Source organism: Podarcis bocagei (genome assembly GCF_964188305.1).
Source record: "Podarcis bocagei genome assembly, chromosome: 7".
NCBI classification, from domain to species: Eukaryota; Metazoa; Chordata; class Lepidosauria; order Squamata; family Lacertidae; genus Podarcis; species Podarcis bocagei.
This window is the reverse complement of record NC_138132.1, coordinates 73,388,187-73,407,661: the sequence shown is the minus strand read 5'-3', so window position 1 is coordinate 73,407,661 and position 19,475 is coordinate 73,388,187. Positions and strand designations below refer to the sequence as shown.

Here is a 19,475-nt window from a genome sequence, read left to right as displayed (position 1 = left end):
CTATTCCACCACCTTGTACCATTGCAAGGGGTAGACCCAAGCCTAAGCCCAAAAATAGAAAATAAATAGATTTTACCATCCCCTTTGAACTATCTTCATAAAAGCCAGGAATATATATTTAGAAGTGTACATCCATGAGAAAGCTTCAAATGAATAAACAACATCGGAGTGTGCTGAAGCCACACAAGAAGAGGAAATATGCCAGGAACATCTCCTGGTCTTCTGATTGGAAACTCCCTTAATACCCTGCCTGGACATTTCTCACATGACAGCTGCCCACTCCAGCATCATTCTAGCCTAGAGGCACTCAGGGCTCCATCCCAAGCAGCTGCAAGCAAGGCTTAGTGGCCCAAAGCAGGGGTAAGCAAATGCCATGACCTCCAAATGCTGAGGACACAAACTCCCTTCATCCCTGGCTACTGATCACGCTGGCTGGGGCTGATGGGAGATGGGAGTCCTTCACGTCTGGAAGACACTCCGTTGGCTAACCTGGTCCAAAAAGGCAACAGCCAAGCCAGCCTGCATTTCCTGAGGGCAGCTGTGACTCCTGGCCTATCTCTGCCGACTGGGTCATTTAATAGGTGCTTGACAACTGCTCCTTGTTGGGTTTTTAAAGACACAGAAAACACACACGTTGCTGGGCCTGCAGACTTGCTTATACCATAGCAGTGTTTGCGAAGATCACTCAGGAGATGCCTCCGTGTGTGGCTGAGCAAACTGGAAACCCCATGGAAATGGAAGTCCCTCACTGCCACATAAAAAAGATACACCCAAAAGTTTGGGTGGCTTTTCCGAGAGTCAACCATCAGGGCAAAAATGGCTGCTTGTCTGGAAACCGTGGAAATCCCAAAATGTACTGGTTTTGTTTTGCATTTTTAAAGAATCCCAATACATTTCTCATTTGACAGTGAAGTTTTAACCTTCAGATTTTGCACAGCTCAGAGGTAACATCTCCTGTGCAAGCCCAGCTGAAACTAAAAGGTATGTACACATAAGTACACAAGTGCTTTTGGCGAACAGGCCTTGTGATTTCCCCAGCAATGGTTTAAGGTGGCGTCTGACGTTCCCTGTTACTCACCCAACAGGTGACAACTGCCTGCATGTCCCAGTCCAACCAATTCCCAACTTTGTCTTTCATACAGAGGCCGCCTTTGTCTTAATGTTGCTGATCACATCTAGAGTTGATCTATGAACACTCATCTTGACAAATTTCTGCAATTCAAAACCTGTCTCCCTCCTTCCAACCCCCTCCCCCAACAAGACCTACTTATTTTTTTATCACCATCAGGGAGGTGTAATAAAGTTCCTACAAACACATTTAAACAAAGATGGTGGGAAAATATCCTGGGGTGGGGGTAGGAATCCCTGCTCTAAGCAGCCATGAAGCCACATTTCTTGTAAGCCAGAAAAGAAAAGAAAAAAGTGGGGGCGGGGGGGGGGGGAAGAGTAGCAATCAAGTACGGACTGATCCTCTTCACTTTGCCAGAAATAAGTGCACAGAACTGAAGATTTGAAAAATGCAAGAGAAAACGTTTTAGCGCCCCATTAACCAACATTTGCCCGACCCACACAGTGGCCAATAAAGAGAATCTGGGGATTTGCCGATAACCGGGAACAAAAGTCCAAGGAAACATCATTCGTTTTTAATAAGGCTTTTGAAAAAACAAAACCAAAAAAACCTTCTTTCTAGGAAACACGTTGTGCGGAAAACACATTGCACATTGACGAACAAACATCGGACATTTCTACATGCCCCGACGAAAAGTACCTCCGCTCGTTTCTCTCTCACCTCAAGCTCTCCCGACAGACAGAAAAACGACGACATGATATCTGGTCATCAGCAGAACAGACTGATATGAGGTACATCGCTGTATTTAAAAAAGTTATTATATATATATTTATATAATATTATATTTTATTGGTCTACTCCCCAGAGCTACAGGCTTAAAAACATGTTTTTGTACAGAAGGGATTCGGCCTCCCATGATCCTCTGCTAGAGCCAACACTCAAAACTCCTCTTCTTCGTCTATAGCAAAGTTGTTCTGCTTTTTCCGGACGTTCCAGTGCAAACATTCGGCCAGGCTATCGAACCAGTCACTTACGGGGTCTTGGAAACAGATTGAAGGGAGGGGGTAACAGGAGGTAGTAATGCTGATGCTGTAAGAGACAGAATTGTTATTGGGATTGGCCTTCAGTTCAGGACAGGTTCAATGGAGGATAAAAGCTTATTTCTTCCACTTGGGAATCGCTTCCTCAATGGGGCTGAATGACGGAAACCAACCCTAAAGCCAACAGGGTTGATTCCAACACTAGCCCTGCTCAAAGTAGACCCACTGAAGTGAGTGGACACAAGTCAGAGTCATCCTAGTCAGAGAATGCCTTTATAATTCTGCCAGGCACCCGCGGCCTTTGCAGGTACAGTAGCACCTTGTCTTATGTTACCCTTGGGTAACGTAAACTTCGGGTTGCGAAAGCGGCAAACACGGGAGTGTTTTGCCGTGCGCGCATGTGCAGAAGCAGTCCCTCCGGTTGTGGAAACCTGGTGATCTTACCAGAGCTCCAGAATGGATCTTGTCCGCAACCAGAGGTACCACTGTATTAAGAAGAAAGCCTGCTCTCAAGGCAATTTGACTGCACTAAAGCAGGTGGAAGTTGTGCCTACCCCAGACATTGTTCAACTACAGATCCCATCATCCCTAATCACTGGCTACGCTGGCTGGGATTGTTGGGAGTCCAACATCGGGAGGGACCACAGTTTTCCCCCACCTCTGCAATAAAGCAGGATTGGCTGTTGGGTACTAGCTTTTCTAGATAAAGCAGATGTTGTCTTTCTTTAAGAATGTTTTCTTTTGAAATGTTTAAGGCTTGTTGTTGTTGTTGTTAACTTTGGGGTGTTAAAATGTGCATTTTGTAGCTGAGCTCCTTTTGTAAAGTTTTCTTTGAGAAATATAAAGTATATATTCAAAGAAACAACATTAACAGGAATCTAAAATATTGTCTTAGTTTCCCGGTAATGATGTTGCTTTGAATGTATACTTTATATTTGACTTTCTTCAGTAATGTTCCATAGTGGACTACTCTATTGGATGCTTGAATGAATTGTAAGCTGCTCTGAGATTCCCCCCCCCCCCTTAAAAAATATGAAGTACTATAGAAATGAAATGAAGAATGAGAATGTTTGCTGAAGTCACATCCACACTGTTTAAGGCATTCTCACAGCACTTTAACAGTCAGGGCTTCCCCCCTACGCCAAAGAATCCTGAGAACTTTAGTTTATTAAGGGTGAAGATTTCACAGAGCTACAGTTCCCAGCACCATAGCAAACTCCAGTTCCAAGGATTCTCCACGACTGCTAAAGTGGTATAAGAGTGCTTTAAATGCCTGGTGTGGACGTGACTCAAGTCAGGCGTTCCTGCTCTTCCTCAGCAGAGAGCACCAAGTGGCACAGAGAACTCAGAAGGGCATCCTCACCTGTCCCCGTGGCAGATCTCCTGCCTCTTCCGCCCATCGAAGGAAACCCACGCTGTATTCCTGGCTTCGGGAGACAGCATGATCTGAGGAGAAGGGAAAGCACATTGACTTCTGAGATCTAAATTTTTTAGCTTGCTGTCTGCTGCATCAGGCCAATAGGCCTGTTCTCACAGGGGCCAGCCAGATTGCCCATGAGAAGCCGGCCAGCACAATCTGGGTGGAACAGCAACTGCCAGCAACTGGCACCTCCAACAGCGGAGGCAGAAGGCCGAGCCCAGGGTTAGGCAACCTGTTTTTTCCATGCCGCCTTTCAAACAAAGCAGCAAACCGCTTCAGCAGAATCTGACCTTTCAGTAGGGTTTAAACATGTTTTGGCACATTGCTTAAGAAATCAATAACCTCTCTGGCTGCCAGGAGGGAAGGCGGGTGTGAGAGAGAGCTGGATTTTATACCGATGTTTTGTTTGGTTACATAACAGGCAGCTTAAAGCTTGTTTGTTTGGTGGGCGGGAAAGCTTTCTAATTCACTAATCGTTAGGCATTTTTATCCCTCCCGCTTTTCAGTCTAAGACACAACACAAAAGGAACAAATGACTGGGAGGGAGAAGGAAAAAAAAAAGGGCAAGCTCAGGCGACAATTCTGAGGGGCAGAGATCTCGCAGCGACTAGCCGAATTTGGAGAGGGAAAGGAAACTGATTAAGGACTCACCTTGAGTTCCACCCCAGCAGGAACGACGATGGGCCGGAAAGAGAGCGAGTGTGGGCAGATTGGGGTGATCATGATGGCAGGGACATTCGGGTGGATCATTGAAGCGCCTGCAGCAGCTGCGTACGCCGTGCTGCCTGTGGGTGTGGAGACGATGACACCTGAGCGGAAAGAGCAAGCGCAAGTCGCAATTATAGCCTCGCCTGTTCTTTATAGGCTTAGGACTGGGAACATCCCTTTCAACAGGCCTGTGCAACCAATATTGTTGGGACACTCACCCATTCAAAGCAGTTAAAAACAACAGTCTATTAAGAGAGCTGGGGAGTGGGGCAGAGGCAGTTCAACCACCCAGCTAATGGACGTCGTGCCTGCAAGGCCGTGGGGCCTTCTGAGAAGCCTCCCATGTAGGAATTTGATGCAGGTGCAATGGAAGGGAACCTTGGCACCCCACCTTACCTACCAAGGGGCAGGCATATCTTAAAAGTGCAGGCAGGATAATCATAAGGGTGCAGCCGGTCCAGTAAACCGCTTGGGGGCAAACCATTTAAGGACCTAAACAGAGCTCAGCTATGAATGCTCTTAAGGGGTACAGGAAGGGCCTTAGCATAGGAAGTGCCCTTATCCCGAGACGGACTCCATCTAGCTCAGGACTGTCAACACTGACTGGCAGCAGCTCCTGAGGGGTTTCAGTCCCACCTCGAGATGCCAGGCATGCAAAGAAAATGCTCCCCAGCCCCCAAAGGAGGCAGGGGGCAGGGGGGCCGCTCTGCTTTCTGGCAAACAGAAAACGTGCTTACCATCTCCTTGGACTGTGGTGATAAGGTGCCCATCTAGAAAGACGTCCACGTTGGAAAGATATGAGGAAGGGCCCCGATCCACCACAACTTCATTCAGGACCTGCCGACAGGAAATGCAGATGATGGAACGGAACAGTTACGAAAGAGGTTAAGTTACAGGTAGGTAGCCGTGTTGGTCTGCCGTAGTTGGGGGGGGGGGGAATTCCTTCCAGTAGCACCTTAGAGACCAACTAAGTCTGTTATTGGTATGAGCTTTTGTGTGCATGCACACTTCTTCAGATACACCATTTTTGTTTGTTTGTTTCGAAAGAGGTTAAATATTTGATGGCGCTGACTAGAACTCTGAACCAGAGTCATTCTGTTTTAAGATCTACTGTATTGTGTTTGTGTGGAAGTAGTAAAATCTGTTGTGTTTCTACAGGGTTTATAAGACTCTGGCTTTAACCATAGACACATAATTTTTTTTAGCAAACAATAAAACATATATTGGTCTTAACACTAAAGACCGGTTATTCCTGTGTGTAATTTGGTATTTGTGTTTTTTTCTTTCTTCTTGCTGTATCAATAAAATTTTTTTTTTTTAAAAAAAGACTCTGGCTTTATGATTTTATGACCGATTTTTAGCATGCAGAAAGAAAGCCTTAAATGTTTTTTAATGGGCCAGCCAGCGACATTTGGAGTTGTAATCCAAAAAGTCTGGTGGACTATCCCCCCCCCCCATTTCACTTTCAAAAGTGCTTGGTTTTTTAAAAAAAATAACAAAAAAATATAAAAATAAATAATAGCAACCAGCCCTATACTGCTCTGAAAACTGATGGTTCTAAGATCAGTGTGGGAATATTTGCAAAAGGGCTTTCAAACAGCCCCACACTGCTCTATACATTTCCAGTTTTCCAATGTTCAAAGAGCAATGCTAGAAGAGAAGCGGTTCCCATGGAAACCACTGCTAAAATGGAACTCCTCCCCTTCACTTTAACAATGGTTTCAATGGAAACCCTCCCCCCAAAAGGTGCTCTCACAGCCCATCAGCTGATGGAAGATGGAAACACACCTTCTTTCAAGGAAAGAACCATCGACAGCTCACTTTAAGCTCCTGATTATTCATTTGAAGCTCTGCCCTTACCTGCCACACACCTGACGGCTTGCCCAAAGTGGCCTTGTGGGACAAATAGGGAAGTCTGGTGAGCCTGAGGGCCAGAAGCCCCGGACCCATTTATCTATTTTTACATTTATATCCCACTTTTCCTTCAAAGAGCTCAAGTTGCCCTTCTCCCCATTTTATCCTTACTACAACCCTCTGAAGTAGGTTAGATGCTGAGACCCAGTGAACTGGCCCTGAGGTCACACCCAGTTAGCTTCATGACTGAGCAGGGATTTGAACTCTCATCTCCCAGTTCACAGTCCAACACTCTAACCACTATGTTATGCTGGTTTTCTATATCTACACAGACACTTCAAGATGCTTCACGGGAAGGGATTCAGAAGTTTAATATATTAAATATTTTATTAAATAGCCATTATAAATATCATCATCAATATTATATTGCCACCACCATCATTGTGGTGAGGACTTGGTGGTCCCATTAGGGGCTTCCTGGTTGGCAGTGACCCTTCGCAGGGCCTTTTCGGTGGTGGCTCCTGGTTGTGGAATGAGCTCCGCAGTGAGCCGTGCCTGTCTCCATCATTATTAACTCTCAGGAGGAAAACTTCCCCCTCCAGTGAGGCATTGGGTGGCTGAAGCATACCATTCCCGGATCCAGAACACTGGATGGAAGAATGCTTCTGACTGTAACTGTTTTTGGAATGTTTTTCACCGTCATTGCCCTTATAACGCTTAACTGTTTTAGAATGCTATTGCTTTTGCTTCGTGTTTTTAAACAGTGGATCTGTATGACGCCCTGGGCTCCTTCGGGAGGAAGGGACGGGATATAAATTCAGTAACTCACTAAGATTAACTTCATTGCTGTTGTTGCTGCTGCTGCTCCTAGAAGAAAAGCAAACCTCACCCCCCGAATGCACGCACCTGATATTGAGTGGCTTGCTTGAACAGTTCCTTCTCTAGGCTCGGAGAAATCAGCCCATTCTCTTCGATCCCGTTTTGAATCATTGCCTTCTTCTCCTTGTGCTCCTTGAGCACTTTCACTCTGAGCCTGCTCCGGAGAACAAGCGCTGCATTGCCTGTGGTGGGTGGAGGGTGAAAAACCACACCTTTCTAAGTAAAAGGACATAAAAAGACCTACCAACATGGGATCGATTTAGGAGATACAGTAATCATTGTCCCTACCAGCCCCAGACACTTATCTGTATAATAAAAATATATTTGCTACAATAAACATATAAAGGCCAAAGGGCTGTGAAGCCCAGAAAATCCAGGGGAAAGCTGCAGATGGCCCCAGGTTCAAGCCCTGACATCAAGCTCAGTATTGTCTACACCAGGGGTGGGGAACCTCAGGCTCAGGAGCCAAATATGGCCCTCCATGCCTCTCTATCTGGCCCTTGGGACTCTCCCCAGGCCAGGAAAGGAGGCTAGAGGGGAGCGAGATGGTATGTCAAAACAAGCCTATCATGCAAAGGTATTTTGCATCCGTTGCTCCACCCACTTTTGCCTCTGGCTCCGCCCACCAATGTCATCAGGCCTCCCCAGAAGAGAATGCAGCTCTCAGGCTGAAAAAAGGCTCCTCACCTCTTGTCTATACTAATACCAGAAATAAAGGTAAAGAGACCCCTGACCATTAGGTCCAGTCGTGACCAACTCTGGGGTTGCGACGCTCATCTCGCTTTATTGGCCGAGGGAGCCGGCGTACAGCTTCCGGGTCATGTGGCCAGCATGACTAAGCCGCTTCTGGCAAACCAGAGCAGCGCACGGAAACGCCGTTTACCTTCCCGCCGGAGCGGTACCTATTTATCTACTTGCACTTTGACGTGCTTTTGAACTGCTAGGTTGGCAGGAGCTAGGACCGAGTAATGGGAGCTCACCCCGTCACGGGGATTCGAACCGCCGACCTTCTGATCGGCAAGTCCTAGGCTCTGTGGTTTAACCCACAGCGCCACACTCTGGAATTTCAGGTGAGGGTCTTTCTTAGCCATACCTGGAGATGCCAGGGATCAAACCTGGGATCTTCTGCATGCAAAGCTGCTAACTCCCTCCCACATCCCTAGTCTTAAGAGTTTGCAGCAGGGATTGGCTGCATTTGGGAGCACTAGCCTGGCGCTGTCAAGTGTACCCAATCTCATCAGGGAGGTACTGATTGATTGCAACAACCCTAATAAACTTTGTTGGCACCCGTCTGCTCAAAAGACAATGCAGTGCACCTCTAGGGGTGAAGAAACTGCTGCACTGAAGTGACCTCCCTGGGGGCGCAAGCCTAGGCAGTGTGTATAGAGGTCCTGGGCTGCGCAGATGACAATAACCCTCTCTCAGCCTCACTGATGTGGTCCAAAGGAAAGCAGAGCAATACGTTTGGCACCAGCTGGGCTGCAGGAGTTGCCAGAAGGAGACCTACAAGGCACCATCCAACCGCCTTAGGACTCAACTGCTGATCTGTATAGTGTTTACTTCTGAGCCTTTTCTTCTCCCGAAGATATCCCACAAAGCAGCAGAGGTTTCTAAACTATAGATTTGTGGGGTTTTTAATAAAAATGCTGTCAGCATTACTTCTGCATAAGCAGCGCAAGTGACCAGCTCAGCACAAACCCTTACCTTCAATAACCTGAGTCACTTGGGACTGAAAGTTCTCGAAATTGAACGGGGTAAGGAATCCCAGGGAACCCAGGTGGAAAGCCATCACGGGAGGTACGCTACCCTGGAGGGAAAAGGGGGGGGGGGGAGAGAAGAGCATTCAGAAGCAGCACAAACTGCCCTTGGTCTTGGTGTTCAGGAGCCAAAGCTTTTAACAGTTTCAACACATTCCGCTTTTAACAGTTCCGTGCCAAAAATGTGGATGCCCAAAATATATATTTTATTTTTACCAACCACCAAAACACAAACAGTGAAACCACTCCCAGACGGCTGATACATTGGGTATACAATATTCAATAATATGCATATTCAATAATATACATGTTCAATAATATTCAGTAATAACATATTCAAATTAACTATATGTACACTTCTATATACCTTAACACTCCTCCTTCCACCAGGTTTATTAAACTTTTAACATTTTAATTGCCCTAAATTGTTCAAACCTACTCAAATAATTCAATATCTTCTCAAACCAATCCTCCTCTTTCTCACTGACCTTAAACCCTTTCATTCTATGTATCTTCACAGTTAGGTATTCCAAATTTATAATATTATTCAGTTTTTTCCTCCATCGGTTCACCCCTAGCTCTTCTGCATTTTGCCAATTACTCGCTATAACCTGTCTGGCTGCAATTACCATCAATTTTACCCATTTGCATTCCCCTTTTGTTTTTAACTCGATACTACTCAGGGTAATAAGAACCATTAATTCAGTTATTTCCATGTTCCTTACCACAATTCCTGATATTTCTATACCAATCTGTTTCCAAAATTCATTAACTAACGGACAATCCCACCACATATGACTGTACGTTCCCATCACTCCACATTTCCTCCAGCAATTCTTACTTCCAGATTTTGTAATATGATATAACCTTGTTGTTGTTTAGTCGTTTAGTAGTGTCTGACTCTTCGTGACCCCATGGACCAGAGCACGCCAGGCACTCCTGTCTTCCACTGCCTCCCGCAGTTTGGCCAGACTCATGTTTGTAGCTTCGAGAACAATGTCCAACCATCTCGTCCTCTGTCGTCCCCTTTTCCTTGTGCCCTCTATCTTTCCCAACATCAGGGGCTTTTCCAGGGAGTCTTCTCTTCTCATGAGGTGGCCAAAGTATTGGAGCCTCAGCTTCACGATCTGTCCTTCCAGTGAGCACTCAGGGCTGATTTCCTTAAGAATGGATACGTTTGATCTTCTTGTAGTCCATGGGACTCTCAAGAGTCTCCTCCAGCACCATAATTCAAAAGAATCAATTCTTCGGCGATCAGCCTTCTTTATGGTCCAGCTCTCACTTCCATACATCACTGCTGGGAAGACCATGGCTTTAACTATACGGACCTTTGTTGGCAAGGTGATGTCTCTGCTTTTTAAGACGCTGTCCAGGTTTGCCATCGCCTTTCTCCCAAGGAGCAGGTGTCTTTTAATTTCGTGACTGCTGTCACCATCTGCAGTAATCATGGAGCCCAAGAAAGTAAAATCTCTCACTGCCTCCATTTCTTCCCCTTCTATTTGCCAGGAGGTGATGGGCCCAGTGGCCATGATCTTCGTTTTTTTGATGTTGAGCTTCAGATATAACCTTACTGGTGTATAATACCATTTTTGTACCAGCTTCAAAGCCTGTTCCTGGATTATCCTAGAGGTTGCAACAAAGGGTGGTTGTCGAAAGATTCTTTCCCAATCTTCATCTAAAATCTGTTCCTGAGTATCTAACCTCCAATAATCTTTCAAACTTTCCTTTGGTGATTTCCCCTTTCTACCCTCTTGGTCATGTGGTAGCAATGGCATGACCTTCTTCTCCCTCGGAAAGTACATATTACTGAAGAAGGAAGTTTGGAAAGTGGCACTTTCTGGTTTCCTCTTCCAGCTCTTTGGGCTTCATCGAGGCTTAGATTAATTCTACCGGATCAGAGTTTTGCACAGATGCCTTGGAGAAGCAAACTCTGCCTTTTATCTCTCTCTTTCTGCCTCTCCCTTGGTGGGGTGGGAAGGGAAGTGATCGGCGAGGGCACAGCTCTCACTCAAAAATCCAAATGGACCTACAAAGGTTGGGTGACTCTTGGGACTAAAAGGGAAACCAAAGTTGGTGGAGCTTCACTGTATAGCTGTGGTGGCAGCCTTTTTCTCAGTCCTGCCACCCTCGCAGGCACTTTTGGGTGGGACACAGGAGCTGCCCCATGGCTGCCCCAGACTCTGGAATTCCCTAGACAGGCCACAGTGGCTCCCTCTTTGTCCTTCCACTGACAGGTGGAGGCTGTTTTATTCCAGGAGGCTTTGGGGAAGTGGCAGCTTTTAAGGAAAGGGGTTTTAATAGTGCCGTGCTGTTTAAAAAACAATCTGCATTTTAATAGATTTATTTTCACCTCGTTTTAATTCTATTCCGAGTTTAATCACTTTAAAATTATTATCTTTTATACGCTCTTAGCTATCTGTGTTTTATCTGTGCTGGTTTTAATATTTGTGAGTCCGAGTTCTGGGGGAAAGGAGGGAAACAAAGGTGGGGGGGATCTTGGGCAGTCTATACTCAACAACAGGCTGTCAACAAGCCTGCGTGTATTAAATTCTGCACAGGGCTCTCCCTAGGGCTGGGCGATATGTCAATATATCATCCAAAAACCAGTTTGAAGTCCATATCGTGATAGCAGTTTCATAATTTTTGGCCTGACCACGTATCGCAAATCATGCTATATGTGTGCGTGTGCTATGCAAAAAAACACAATGCAAGAAAAACCGTGAAGCCAGCCAATGCATCTACATAGCTCCATCCTTATTTCAGACATCATGATGTACTGGTATATCACAGTGTTTAGCTGGGGATATACAGTGGTGCCCCGCAAGACGAACACCTCGGAAGACGAAAAACTCGCTAGACGAAGGAGTTTTTCGTTTTCTTAGCCGCTTCGCAAGACGCATTTCCCTATGGGCTTGCTTCGCAAAACAAAGCTTGCCCCGCAAGCTCCGGGGATAGCGGGGAAGCGCAGCGCGTCTTCCCCGCTGTCCCCGGACCTCTTTTGAAGCAAGGGGCAGCGGGGAGAAGATCGCTTCTCCCCGTTGCCAGCCCCGCAATCTCCGGGGACAGAGGGGAAGGCGCGCCCGAACCCCTTTTGAACCAAGGGGCGGCAACGGGGAGAAGCGATCTTCTCCCCTCCGCCCCTTGCTTCAAAAGAGGGGACAGAGGGGAAGGCGTGCCTTCCCCTCTCTCCCCGGACCCCTTTTGAACCAAGGGGCGGCAACGGGGAGAAGCGATTCTCCCCGCTGCCCCTTCCCTTGCTTTAAAACAGGTCCGGGGACAGAGGGGAAGGCGCTTCCCCTCTGTCCCCGGACGGTCTCCATAGGAACGCATTGATTGATTTTCAATGCATTCCTATGGGAAACCGTGCTTCGCAAGACGAAAAACTCGCAAGAAGAAAAAACTTGCGGAGCGAATTAATTTCGTCTTGCGAGGCACCACTGTATCACAATACTGAAAGCCAGATATTGCCCAGCCCTACTGTTCACCTCTACATAGTTCCATCCTTATTTCAGACATTGTGATATATCAATATATCGTGATGTTCAGCTGGTGATATATCGCAATGTTGACAACCAGATATGGCCCAGCTCTAGTCCTCCCACCCTCTTTTTAATAATAATAATAATAATAATAATAATAGGACATGCTTAAAAGCAGCAACTTATATTTAACTACAGTCACACCAAGCCCTTATAAATGGGCAGGGCAGAAAGGGAGGTACATGAGTGAATACTGAGTGGGGAAGAGTCAAAGGTTAGTGTTAAGGGCCTGTGGAAGAACATGCAACCATCATGAAGCATCCCATGTGGACTTCATAAGCGAGAGGTTGCAGGCAAGGGAAGGATAGTAAAGATAAACTCACCGGGAAGAGTGAAGAGGCATAAAGCAAGGTCCCGTCTCCTCCCAGGCAGATTATAAAGTCTATCTGATTGGAAATATCATCATAGTCTAAGAAAGAAAAGGAGTTTGAAAACACAGAATTTTTAAAAATTCCAGTCCTATCTGTTTAAAAGGGCAGAAATACAGCGGTATAAACAGATTGTGGCTTTTCGCTTGAGCCTCCTTTAGCCCATTTACCTGCACATTCTGGCTCTTACTTGACTGCTCTTGCCTTCCTTCTTTAAGGAAACAGACACGGTGCCTGAATTTGCATGTTGCAGTAAGTCAAAGTTACAAGCTTCATAAACCATACTGTGAACCCAGCTCAATTGCTATAGGTCATGGAAGGGTGATAGCTCAGAGGCATAGCTTTGCATGCAGAAGGTCCCAGGTTCAAACTATGGTAACTCCAGGCTGGGCTGGGAATGTATTCTGTCTGAAATCCTGGAGAGCTGCTGCCAGCCAGTGTTGACAACACTGAGCTAGATGGACCAATGGCTGGACTTGGTATAATGAAGCTTTCTGTGCTCCTGTGCTCTGGCTTCGCTCTACCTGCACAAGCAGGTAAAGAATCAAAGAAGGCAATGGCTTAGCATTGCAGCCAAATGCAGGATTCTGGGTTGTTCTGCCCTAACAAACCATGATCGCTAGTGGAGCTTAAACCATGGCTTGTTGCTGATGCACTGACTGTGCCTTGTTAGGAGGAAACAAACCAGGACCCCTGGGCTTGGAGGCAGCGCTATGCTAGCAACCCAAGAAAGCTTACTCAAGGAAAGGGGCAAAATGGCAGAGGCTAAGCTGTGCATGCTCTGGCATGTGGTCTGTGTGCAGTGTGGTTTATTAAGCAAAAAAACCAAACCACTTTTCACTAATATATACAGTTTATGCACACCTTTGCCTGATACAGGCATGCTTGTTCTACATAATTTGACTGGAGAACTGATCACAAAATTCGGAGAAGAGTGGATTTTTGACACAGATAGCTGTGTTTCGGTTCATAGATTTTTCCAGGAATTGTACACTAGGTAGTTTGTATATTAAAATGCAAACCAAACCAAATTTCTGCTGCATCTCTAGCTCCCGTTACATGCAAAACGCAACCTCTCTCACTATATATATATTTACCTTCACTGAAAGTGCAAAATTTCTTCTTCACTGGTCCAAAACTATCATCGTTCATGATGGCTGGGTCTTCCAACACTTTCTTTTCTACGTAGACAATCATGTTGTTCACCTGAAGGGTGGGGAGGAAAAGATACCAATGTAATTAAAACTACCATATTTTTTGCTCCATAAGACGCACCTAGTTTTTGGAGGAGGAAAACAAGAAAACAAATATTCTGAATCTCAGAAGCCAGAACAGCAAGAGGGATTGCTGCACAGCGAAAGCAGCGACCCCTCTTCCTGTTCTGGCTTCTGGGATAGTTGTGCAGCCTGCATTCGCTTCATAAGACGCACACACATTTCCCCTTACTTTTTAGGAGGGAAAAAGTGAGTCTTATAGAGCAAAAAATACGGTATCTTAACACTGAGTGAAAAATAGAAGCATGACCTCTTGAAACAAGTGGCATTAATATGTATTTATTTTTAAAAAAACATACCCCACTTTTTGAGGAAATTTTCCAACTGTCAAGTACGGGAGTTCCCCTCTCCCTTCTGCTGGCTCACTGATAAGAATTAATGAGCATTTGGTAGATTTATAGTCCTTTTATTTCAGCATTATGTTACAAGCACAAACAGGCAACCCTCCGCAAGGATATCAGTTGCCTACTCCAAAGAGAAGTCCCTCTTCCTCTGCGTCTCCTTTGTTCTCTGACATGCTTGGACCTCCAAGTTTGGGGAGAGGGAGGGGTCCCCCTCCACTCTCAATTGATGTATCGCCCAGCCGCTCCCTCCCTTCTGGTTGCTTAGCTACTATCTCATAGCTGTGTCTGCCTGTCTCTCTGCTTCTAGAAGCGCTGGAAGGGGGGGGTGAATATTCCCCCTCCTCTTCTGTTAGGAGCTGCTCTTCCTGCAATTGCATTCCCCAGTCTTCCAATACAGACCAGCCCCTGACACCTACAAAGCACCTTATAATCTCAGATAAAAACTACTCTACCTACACTTAGGAACTCCTTGCCTATTGACACCAGGCAGACACCTTCATTGTATTCTTTTCAGAGCCTGCTTAAAACATTTTTGTTTAGGCAAGCCTATCCAGACATGGAAGAGTTACGTGTGCTCTCATTTCTTTGTAGCTGCTGCTAATCATCTTTCAAATATTTTTCATATATAAGTGTGTAGGCCAGTTTGAGCTCCTAGGCAGAAAGGCCAGATGGAAATGTAGTAATAAAATAGAGTAACTGGCAGTGACTCTCCCAGGCTTCACACAGAGTTTACCCCAACCCTTCCTAGACTGCACATGGGACCTTGTGCAACAAGCAAAACCATGTGCTGCTCTACCACTGAGCTATGGCTGTTCCCTTTTAACACAGAGAGCTGCCTTATATTTTTTTATCTGTGAGTAATAAAATAGGTGCAGTAACTTTCAAAAGGTAAGGAGGAATCACATCAACAGAGTGACCATTTGAGTACGAGAAAGAGGAGATCAGGGTTGCCAGGCTCTCCCACAACATTGAAAGCAGATGAAAGACATGAATGGGCAAAAGCACGAAGGCAAAACCAGTTTAACCACTCTGAGATTCCTCCTGAAGGGACAATAGGAACTGCAGTTTCGTGAAGGAGCAAAGTGATCCCTGCCAAGGAGATCACAGCAATACAAATTTTCAGCTGGACTTAGTTTGAAACTCTGAAAAAGCTCCTATGTGTGAGGCAGTCTTTTGACAACCCCAAACCCAAGCAAACAGTTCATGCCGGTGAAATCCTCTTGGATAGATAGAAATGGCACATGCCGGCCACCTCAAACTCTTCTTGGCATTTATTTGCAGCCAAGGTTGGTTTGTTATGGGTTTTAGAAATGGTTTAAGCTTCCCCTGATCACTGGCATAAGCCAGCCAAGGCTGATGGGGACTGGGGTTCAATAACATGAGCCACAGGTTCCTCACCCCTGAGATGTAGGTCGTGGAAGCTCTGACTCTGGATGAACTTTCCTGAGCACTGCCAGCATGCTTCAAGACACATCTCTGTAGCCCGTAAGAACACCCTACTTTAAAAAGCCCACCCCACTAAAATTCTTTGGAGATCCTGGCTTGAGCTCACTAAGGGAGAGAAGTCCAGCCTACCTCTGTGAGATAGATGCAGAGGTCTTTGAAGGGCTGCAGGAGACTGGCGTCCCGGATTTTTTTTATAACAAGGACACTCTTCGGAGGTTTGTTCCATGTCAACCGCTGGCTTGCTGGGTCCTGAATGTGCCTGCAAAAACACAAAGCCAGGAAAGAAACAGGTTGAAGTTCCTGAGACAAATCACGTTAGCACTCCTCACGAGAAAACGACGGGCCAACTTGGCTCTGCATTTGGCACGACTGAGAGACAGCAAGCTTTTCCTAGAGTGTGCTGCTACAGTTGCAGGTGGAAGATGGTAAGAACATAAGAAGAGCCCTTGCGAGTCTCAGGAACTGGTATTCATCCTGTTGATTCCTGGTTGCATGTGATAAAACACTGCCACAACTCCTCCTCATCATCTACAAGAAGAAAACAAGCCCCTCGCCCATGCAGCCTTAGCATGATGCTGAAGAAGTGTTTGGCACAGCCTTCTTCCTGACAGGCTGCTTTCTCTATGTGCAGAGGACTTAAGGGAAGCATTTAAACACCTTCAGCCTGGGGAGCTGCGTTCTGGGAAGGGAAGAAGGCTTCATACCTCAATTCTGTGCTCAAGATTCAGAGGCAGAAGCAGAGAAAGAAACTGCTTGGACCAATGACCTTGTAGTAGCACAGGCAATTCAAAACTATTAGGGCATATTTAAGTATTATTTGAAATTCAGGTAAGTGGCTGTGTTGATCTGACACAGTCAAAAGATATAAAAAACCTGTCCAATAGCACCTTAGAGACCAACTAAGTTTGTTCTTGGTATAAGCTTTCGTGTGAATGCAACTTAGTTGGTCTCTATGGTGCTACTGGACAATTATTATTATTTTTAAAATATTATTTGAAATGTTAGGGAACAGCCATAACTAAATGGTAGAGCATCTTCCTTGTATGCAGAAAGTCCTGGGTTCAATCTCTGGAATTTCCCACTAGGGTTTTGAGAAGCCCTGCAGAGCCACTGCCAGTCAGGGTAGACCAGTGTGCTGGTCTTCAGCTGTTTTGGGACTACAATTCCCATCATCCCTGACCACTGGTTCTGCTAGCTAGGGATGATGGGAGTTGGAGTCCAAAAACAGCTGGAGACCCACATTTGGGAAACACTGATGTAGACAATACCAAATGGATGAACAAATGGTCTGACTCGGTAGAAGGCAGCTTCTATGTTCCTATGTCTTAAGGAAAGGACTGTAGGTCAGTAATAGTGTATCTGCTTTGCATACAGAAGGTATGTTCAGCTCCTGGCTTATCCAGGTAGGTCTCCCAGAGAAAGTGCAAGTATGTGAAAGCAGTACTGAGCTAGATGGATTAATGGTCCAATTGAGCAGCTTATTCTGTAAGTACTGAAGAACGCAATGTGTATTTTCTCTCCTCGCCCCACCCTTTTGGCTGACGTTCCCTGGGTACAACACACCTTTCATTTCTTATTCTTGGACACTAAAAGAAAGCTGTCCAGAAATCATTAAGCTATGGTTGCTCAGATGCAAACATTAAAACTTGTGGTCCAATATATTATTTGCTTAGGTACTACCATGGGTTAACATACTTCTGATGCTCAAAAGCCTGTTTATACATTCTTCTGCACAACGCAGAGGATTCAAGCTGCTCCTCACCACCACACCTGGGTGCTGGTTGAGATGAGAACACCACCTCCCAAGGCCTGCTTCACAGATGTGTTTTTAAGATGCTTTTGCTTTTAATTGCATTGCTTTGCTTCTTTGGGGAGAACTCGCAGAACAGAAATTTAATAAGATATAATGCTAATAATTATTACAGGGAATTGGCAGGCACTACACTTAGTTGGGACACAGGTGGCGCTGTGGGTTAAACCACAGAGCCTAGGACTTGCCGATCAGAAGGTTGGTGGTTCGAATCCCTGCAACGGGGTGAGCTCCTGTTTCTCGGTCCCTGTTCCTGCCAAGCTAGCAATTCGAAAGCATGCCAAAGTGCAAGTAGATAAATAGGTACCGCTCCGGCGGGAAGGTAAACGCCGTTTCCATGCACTGCTCTGGTTCGCCAGAAGTAGCTTAGTCATGCTGGCCACATGACCCGGAAGCTGTACGCTGGCTCCCTCGGCCAATAAAGCGAGATGAGCGCCGCAAACCCAGAGTCATCAGCAACTGGACCTAATGGTCAGGGATCCCTTTACCTTTACCTTACACTTAGCCTTGGTACCCTTATATCTTGCAGACACCACTGCAGGCCCCCTCTGCACAAATGCCAACGTGTCACTCGACAACCTGAGCTGCCTGGTGTGCAATAAGCTGTAGAAAAGGGGGGGGGCATTACTTGTCCCAGGCAAAATGCTGACCTGCTTGGTTGGATCAGAGTAAGCGCTCCTTCAACAAGCAAAGCTTAAGGAGTTAAGCTCAGCCAAACTATCTGAACTACCTTCAGATCAACCGATGTCCCAATGCTGTTCTGGACTTTGTGTTCCCTAATCTCCTCCTCGCACCCATCTTTCCCCATCTTTAATGAGCTGGGCAAAGCTTGCCACCACAGGTAGGTGCATCATGCAATTCCAGAGGTGCTGTCAAGGTATCTCGGTCATGCTTGGTGGGAAGGGAGTCAATTCTTAGGATTTCAAGGTGCGTCACTGGCAGCCAGAAGGATATGACAGCTCTTAAACAGCTGCTTGGGTTTCTCCTGCACCACTCCAGCACCATATGCAATTTGCAAGAGTGCCATAATAATATAATAATATTCTTTTAATTCATATCCTGCCCATCTTGCTGGGTTTCCCCAGCCATTCAGGGTGGCTTATAGCATATATAAAAAACACAACAAAGCATCAAACATTAAAACCCCCCAAAATATCCTATATGAGCAACAAACAACCCAATAAATCAATAGAAATCAATAATAACAACAATAATAAACAGCTTACAGTTATACCCAAATTAAAATAACTGCCAACCTCAATTGAACATTTAACCAACAACAACCCGACAAAAACAAAACAGAGGAACCAAAATTAGAACCGTTTAAAACATTTTAAAACATTTTAGCCTGTTGCCTCAACCCAAGAGTGCATGCATGAGAAAGTAACGTGGGGGATTTCTAGATCTGTATAACGAATGACCTGACTTTTAGCTTTAATGATGTTGTGTCCTGATGGCACATGCTTTGGTGATCCTCTGATACATACTTGGTGTGTATATCTCTCCCCCCACACACTATAATATGCGCCTCCAATGTTATTTCCTTATTCAAGCAAATAAGGTCTTCCTCCAGTCCTGCTGTTCTGATCATGCAATTTTTGATTGCATTTTATCCACAACACCTTCCAAAGAGACTGGAGGAAGTCAGAACTTGCCTCCACACACAGTATTCCAAGAATGCGGAAAGCTGTGACCCTCCGGACGTTGCCCGATCATGATTTCCAACATCCCACGATGGACAGAGCTCATGGAGGTTGGAGTCCAGTAACATCCAGGGGGTGACAGGTTCCTTATCTCTGCTTTAAAAGAAGGCAGAGCTGTGACGGCAGTAGCTGGGGGCAGGAAAGGCAAGTGATGGCCTAGTTCAAGGACGGAGCCCTTTGGCCTTTCAGACATTGCTAGACTACAGCTCCCATCATCCTTGAGCGCTGGAAACTCCAGCTGGGGCTGATGGGAGTTGGAGTCCC

The 19,475-nt window shown here is 45.8% G+C and overlaps 1 protein-coding gene across 6 annotated transcripts in view; it reads right to left on the bottom strand.

The window, feature by feature from the left end:
* Positions 1-1,621: 1,621 nt before the first annotated feature.
* The window catches only part of NADK (NAD kinase), a 48,516-nt gene continuing 30,662 nt past the window's right edge, over positions 1,622-19,475 (bottom strand). For all 6 annotated transcript variants that reach the window (XM_081201589.1, XM_081201588.1, XM_081201587.1 and 3 more), the window contains 9 exons: positions 15,828-15,957; positions 13,732-13,840; positions 12,590-12,675; positions 8,675-8,777; positions 6,998-7,152; positions 4,975-5,074; positions 4,181-4,338; positions 3,473-3,555; positions 1,622-2,158 (listed from right to left, as the gene is read on the bottom strand). In XM_081201589.1, the coding sequence (XP_081057715.1) occupies positions 2,008-2,158; positions 3,473-3,555; positions 4,181-4,338; positions 4,975-5,074; positions 6,998-7,152; positions 8,675-8,777; positions 12,590-12,675; positions 13,732-13,840; positions 15,828-15,957 (1,075 nt within the window). In that variant the 3' untranslated portion in view covers positions 1,622-2,007. The remainder of the gene's footprint in view (positions 2,159-3,472; positions 3,556-4,180; positions 4,339-4,974; positions 5,075-6,997; positions 7,153-8,674; positions 8,778-12,589; positions 12,676-13,731; positions 13,841-15,827; positions 15,958-19,475) is intronic.